Source organism: Bison bison, unplaced genomic scaffold (assembly GCF_000754665.1).
Source record: "Bison bison bison isolate TAMUID 2011002044 unplaced genomic scaffold, Bison_UMD1.0 scf7180017864128, whole genome shotgun sequence".
Classification (NCBI taxonomy): domain Eukaryota; kingdom Metazoa; phylum Chordata; class Mammalia; order Artiodactyla; family Bovidae; genus Bison; species Bison bison.
Window position 1 is genome coordinate 2,473,745 of NW_011494700.1, and position 6,906 is coordinate 2,480,650.

At 45.2% G+C, this 6,906-nt stretch overlaps 1 protein-coding gene across 1 annotated transcript in view; it reads left to right on the forward strand.

The window, feature by feature from the left end:
* Positions 1-6,512: 6,512 nt before the first annotated feature.
* UCHL3 (ubiquitin carboxyl-terminal esterase L3 (ubiquitin thiolesterase)) overlaps positions 6,513-6,906 on the forward strand; it is a 47,975-nt gene continuing 47,581 nt past the window's right edge. Inside the window, exons 1-2 of the mRNA XM_010839665.1 lie at positions 6,513-6,641; positions 6,757-6,768. Coding sequence (XP_010837967.1) covers positions 6,600-6,641; positions 6,757-6,768 — 54 coding nt within the window. The 5' untranslated portion in view covers positions 6,513-6,599. The remainder of the gene's footprint in view (positions 6,642-6,756; positions 6,769-6,906) is intronic.

Below are 6,906 nucleotides of genomic sequence, written 5' to 3' on the forward strand. Positions count from 1 at the left end.
GCTTCCTCTTCCCGCCCCTCGAGGCCCGGCCCATGCAGGGTACGTGGGGGGAGGATAGAAACATCTTTGTATTATTCTCCTTAGTCTCAATAAGACACCAGTTTTATGGAGCCTAACAGTAATAAAGAAAATACTGTAAAGGAAAAGGTTTTAATATTTGGCATATAACCTGTGCAGGGAAAGAGCGACTACCTTTAGGATGCCGCCACCCCCTACCTATCCCATAGACATGGACTCATCCTGTCTGCCGCCCACAGCGCCCTCTGCGCAAGCGCAACTTCTGGCGGCGCAGACTGGTTAGAAATCAATGAACTCAGTTCAGTCTCTCAGTCGTGTCCGACTGTTTGCGACCCCATGGACTGCAGCACGCCAGTCATTCCTGTCCATCACTAGCTCCCGGAGTTTACTCAGACTCATGTCCATTAAGTCGGTGATGCCATCCAACCATCTCATCCTCTGTCGTCCCCTTCTCCCGCCTTCGGTCTTTCCCAGCATCGGGGTCTTTTCAAATGAGTTAGCTCTTCACATCAAGTGGCCAAAGTATTGGAGTTTCGGCTTCAGCATCAGCCCTTACAGAGTCTCATTTTTAAAAGGAGACCTGATAGATTAAATGCCTGGCTTATAGAAACATGATAATATTACGCTAGTCATGATTTCTTATTGGGGGTACACTTTTTTATCCATACTGCCGACAAATGAGGCCAAATTATATTAGGTTATGATATGTTCTTAAGTATTGCAAAAAGGCTATGTTTTAGGATGGTTGCTTGGCAATGAAACACAGGCTAAAGGCAGATGACACGGTCTCTACACATAAAGAAAGCTGGACACATTCCTACTGGGATAAATAATATAAGACAGTAATCATAGTGGTGTGCCATGAATAAGTTACAGGTGTGCAGAGAAACACCCTCTCCAATAGCTACAGGGAAAGACGGGTGGAGCCTTGTCTTGGAAGATTCCCTGGACTAGTTATGACTGCTTTGCCAACCTTATTTGATTAAGTCAGATGTTGAAATCCCGGATTTCATCAATTGTTAGCTGCATATTTTTTCTCATTTGACTCCTCAGAAATCATACTGCACGTTGCATCAGATGGCTCCTTACAATGGCAGATAGTCAGGCGGCAGGTGTGACTCAGCTGTTTTTGTAGGTGTGTGCGTGAACTTGGTTATAGCCGTTCAACACTTCTACTGAATTATGGGAATTGTTGGCTGTGTACACACTATGTTCAAATGCCATGTGAATGTCTTTTAAAAGATTATGCTGTGATTTTGCATAACAGAAAGCTACCAGGAGTGGAACCAGGCAGGAAAGAGAATAGTGGGTTGGTTGTAAAATTATACCAGTAAGGCAAATATGGGTTATTGGAAGAAGGACCAAAATTCCACGTCTTCTTACAAATCAACTGAATTACAATTTCCAAAAACGTGAGTAGACTTAAGTAAATAAAACAAAAAGGTTGGGAACTTCCCTGGTGGTCCTTGCTCCCAATACAGGGGCCCTGGGTTCAATCTCTTGTCAGGGAACTAGATCCCACACACTGCAACTAAAAAAATAATTAAAAAACAAAAACAAAAAGGTTGCTTATTTCTGTTCAAGGTTGGAGAAGCTGCCAGATCCCTCAGAATACAAGAAAGAACTTGATAAAAATAAGAGCAGTTTTTTTCACTTTCATGGATTGGAGAAGGAAATGGCAACCCACTCCAGTGTTCTTGCCTGGAGAATCCCAGGGATGGGGGAGCCTGGTGGGCTGCCGTCTATGGGGTGGCACAGAGTCAGACACGACTGAAGTGACTTAGCAGCTTAGCAGGGTCTCAAATACTTTTATTAAGACATCAAACATCAATTTGTCAAAAACTTCCTGATGTGTTTGAATAGAAGCTGCCGAATTTGTAATAGTTGCTGGAAAAAATGAGACTATGAGTTTAGTCGTGTAGGAAATAACATTTTTGGAGGTAACAACTACATGTTTTTATTTGGTTATTTGAATTTGGGGCAGCTGTATCAACTGACACCTGGTTACTCCTCTGAATTTGAGTATGAAAATTTGGGGCAGATCTAGCAATTAGGTGTTGTTGTATAAACCCTGCCACCACCACCACCACCACAAATTCCCAATGTCATATTACAAGCAAACATTTATTTAGCTTACATGTCTTGAGGGTTAGCAGTGGGTTGGCCAATGGAGGCTGGGCTCAGCTGAAGTGCTTCTGCTGTGTTCCAAATGTCTATTACTCTCTTCCTGGAACCAGCAGGCTGGCCCAAGCTCATTCTGCTCCAGGTGATGATACAAGTACAAACAGCAAGCAGAAGCTTATTTAGGCCCGGACTTGGAACTGGAATACCATTATTTCTTCCCCATTGACTGTAACAGATCACATGGCTGAACTCAAAGTCAAGAAGTAGGGAGATATACAGTTGATTCTCATTATAAAGCAACCACGAACACTGAGTTAGTAAATGCCGAACCATTGCTCCTCACGGGAACAGGTTAAGTTCTTGCGAGCCTCTGGTCACATTTTAATCAACCGATCGATACATTTTTATGTATATTTTTGTTTAAAGTCACCACATTTAATCTATATTATTGATTCATTAACACTGATCCCAGGGCTAACAACACTATAACTCATGCCTGAAGGAACTTACCTAATATATGTATTTTCTCTACAAGGCATGTCACAGTCTTCCTGTGTGTGGGAATACAAAACAGCACATGAGCACAATGCTTGGGGCCATTCTATACAGTCAAATCATCAACAAAAAGCACAGCATTGCAAATATACATATATATGGCATGAAATAGACTGCAGAAAGCATACATTTCCAATACAAGACTTCAAAGAAGATGGCAGAGCACAGACTTGCTTGACCTCAGCTGGGAACTCAATATTTTTGCTACTCCAGGCATGTCTGTAAATGACCTTGAAAGTGACATGCGTAGCGATTTGGTGGTTACAAATACATGTAGACAAATAGATAAACCAAAACACAGAATCTATGAATAATGAGAATTGACACTACTTTGCTCTAGTGGAAAACACTTCAATGTTATATGGCAAAGGATATAGATAAAGGAAGAATTTAAAAATGGGGGCCTTACATATATGTATAACTGAATGACTTTGCTGTACACCAGAACAGAACACAACATTGTAAATCAAGTCTACTTCCATTAAAAAAAAAAAAAAAACCCAAACATGGGGGCCAATAATGCATCATGGGCCCTATCTTAGACTTACTGAATCAAAGTTTGCATTTCATATTCCCCAGGTATTTGTACGCACATTCAAGTTTAAAAAGTATTGGCCTTATGGATACATGCATGCATGCCAGAGGCTGGGAGTTAAACCCTACAAACTTCAGAGGCTATTACATGAAGTTTTTATGGGTCCAAAGGCCTAGGGCATAAGAGGACAACCTCTCCATGGTGAAGGACTGGCTATTGCACCCTGCAATTTCTCTTAACAGGCAAAAATGGAGCACTTGGTGGGTTTCTAGCTTTTGGAGGCAGCAAATGCCTAATTTGGGAATACAGGTGTAACACAGTTACGAGTGATATGGCTGGCTGCCAGTTGGAATAGGTCCCTAAGCAAGACAATGCTCTGGAGCAAGGCCATGCTGGAATGCAAGCTGCCTTCTGTTTGACCCTATGTCTCAGCAGATCCAATGGCACTAGAGAGGTCCATGCTGCTGGGAGTCCTAGGCAAGCCATAAAAGGAGAGTCAGAGTGCAGGACCTCACGATTTCGGAGCCACATCATTCCCCTGACAGCAAGTCATTTGAAAAACAGCCCCTGGCATGCCACTAAGAGCCTGGCTGTGCAACTGAAGTGATGATGCAACTGTGGCTGCTCACCATGAGCTAGGCATCACGGATTTAACAACTCACAGCTGGGTGAATACAGCAACAGTCTCTCAGATAGATAAGGAGAATGGGGACTCTTGGAAACTCTTGGAAGTTGAAGAATGGTGGCCAGAAGAACATAAGTGGGAGAGCTGGAAGTTCCCCAAGCAAGGCAAACTCAATGTGATAATCTTTTCCCCACTCCCTAACTGCTCATCTTCCTGCTTTCCATCTCTTGGGTGCAGCAGTAATACACTCTATCCCAGGTCAGATCTCTGGTGTCATTAATGACAACCACGGCTCAACAGAAGGATACCCCCTTCCAAGAGAATTTCTTTAATCTGTGTCTGCCCCTCTATCTCCATGGCTACTGCCTTAGTTAAGTCTCTCATCATTTTACTCTGGCAAATTTCCCACCCTGCTTATTTAACTTCTATGCAGAGTACATCATGAGAAACGCTGGGCTGGAAGAAGCACAAGCTGGAATCAAGATTGCTGGGAGAAATATCAATAACCTCAGATATGCAGATGACACCACCCTTATGGCAGAAAGTGAAAAGGAACTCAAAAGCCTCTTGATGAAAATGAAAGAGGAGAGTGAAAAAGTTGGCTTAAAGCTCAACATTCAGAAAATGAAGATCATGGCATCTAGTCCCATCACTTCATGGAAAATAGCTGGGGAACCAGTGGAAATAGTGTCAGACTTTATTTTGGGGGGCTCCAAAATCACTTCAGATGGTGATTGCAGCCATGAAATTAAAAGACCCTTACTCCTTGGAAGGAAAGTTATGACCAACCTAGATAGCATATTCAAAAGCAGAGACATTACTTTGCTAACAAAGGTCTGTCTAGTCAAGGCTATGGTTTTTCTAGTGGTCATGTATGGATGTGAGAGTTGGACTGTGAAGAAAGCTGAGCCCTGAAGAATTGATGCTTTTGAACTGTGGTGTTGGAGAAGACTATTGAGAGTCCTTTGGACTGCAAAGAGATCTAGCCAGTCCTTTCTCAAGGAGATAAGTCCTGGGTGTTCTTTGGAAAGAATGATGCTAAAGCTGAAACTCCAGTACTTTGGCCACCTCATGCGAAGTCATGAGAAGAGTTGACTCATTGGAAAAGACTCTGATGCTGGGAGGGATTGAGGGCAGGAGGAGAAGGGGACGACAGAGGATGAGATGGCTGGATGGTATCACCGACTCGATGGATATGAGTCTGAGTGAACTCCGGGAGTTGGTGATGGACAGGGAGGCCGCGAGGTGTGCTGCGATTCATGGGGTTGCAAAGAGTCGGACACAACTGAGCGAGTGAACTGAACTGAACTGAAATTTCCCACATTACTGAAAATAGTGTTTCTGCATATCTGATTATTCCATTCATTTCTCAAATATTTATTCGGCATCTACTGTATATCAGGCATTGGGTTAGGCTTTGGGGAAAACAATGTGAAGAATAAAAAAAAAAAAGACAATACTTCAGGCCTTACGGAACTAAAAGCCTGAAAAGAGAGATGAAAATCCTTCTTAAAATCCTTCAGAGGTTCCCCCTTGTTTTCAGGATGAAGCCCTGATGTTTGGACCAGCTGAAAGTGAACGTGTTAGTCACTTAACCCTGTCCCACTCTTTTGTGACTCCATGGACTGTAGCCTGCCAAGCTCCTCTGTCCATGGAATTCTCCAGGCAAGAATACTGGAGTGGGTTGCCATTTCCTTCCCCAGGGATCTTCTAGACTAGGGATCCAACCCTGGTCTTCTGCATTGCAGGCGGATTCTTTACCATCTAAGCCATCAGGGAAGTCCCTGCCTATCTCTCCAGCATCACTTCTAACCACTGCCCTTCAGTCTTGCAGGCTCTGTAGTCACCGTGCACACTCTCCCTTCTTCAGAGCACCCTCCTCTCTGAATGGCTAACATCTACTTTTTTAAGGGCTCACTCTAGCTGTCCACTTCCTCCAGGAAGCCTTCTGGACAATCCCTTCCCCCTTTAGCTGTCTTTTTCTGTAGTTTCACCCACCTCATGATAACATTATCACACACGTATCACATGTACTGTGATTCTTCGTTCTTTTGCCCACTTCTTTCACACTATGGTAATCTCAGCTTATTGTATCCAACACTTAGTTACGGCGTCTGATTCATAATAGGTACTTGACATTTTTTTGTCAAAAGGAACTGTATAGGTACATACAAATATCCCCCACTCTATAACAGCAGGCAAGGCCAAGACATCAATTCTGTACTGTGGTAATGGAGCTTCTTGGCATGACTCCGTCACTCTCTGGCTGTGGGGCCTCCTGGTGGGCAGTGCCCGGTTCCTTCCTCGATGAATAAGACTCAGCGGCACGCCCCCTAGCGCCTCGGGCTGACTCTGCAGGAATGGGAGGGAGCCGGCAAGCACGCGGTCCTAGACTCGCGCTTCGCGCATGCGTGGCACGCGAGCGGACCCTTGGGCTCGGAAGAGTCCAAGCGTGAGGGGAGCGAGCTGTGGAGCGAGCTAAGATTCTTTTCCCTTCTGCAATAGGAAGCTGGCTCGTGTTTTTTAGTCTCTCATTGTATCTTAACTTAAAGTTTAAGCCTTGAATTATGGTGCTATGTGGAGCGAGAAATAACCTAGTGTGTCATTAAACTTTTCTTAGTCTTCGGACACCCCTCCCGGGGGGCGCAGGTTGGACAGTGCCAGGTCAGGGCCGCGGGGGCGGAAGCGGCGGCGGCGACGGCGGCGGCTGTCAGAGCTGGAGAGGGGCCGGGCGGAGCGGCCATGGAGGGTCAACGCTGGCTGCCGCTGGAGGCCAATCCCGAGGTGAGCGCGCCTCCAGTCTCGGCCTAAGGCCGCGGGCAGGGGCGGGGGGAACCGGGCTGTTGCAGCTCGTCCCGGGCAGTTTGTCGCTAAATCGTGTTCTCTGTTTCGTTTTCAGGTCACCAACCAGGTGAGTGAGGTGTCTTGACGCTTGGGACCTGGGAGCCCCCACTGGCTGCCTACAGCCCCACACTCCCTTGGAGTCTGGGATTTAACTTCGTGCGGGTCCCTCTTGCTCAGCTTTAGGCGTGTCTTTTTTTTTTTTTTT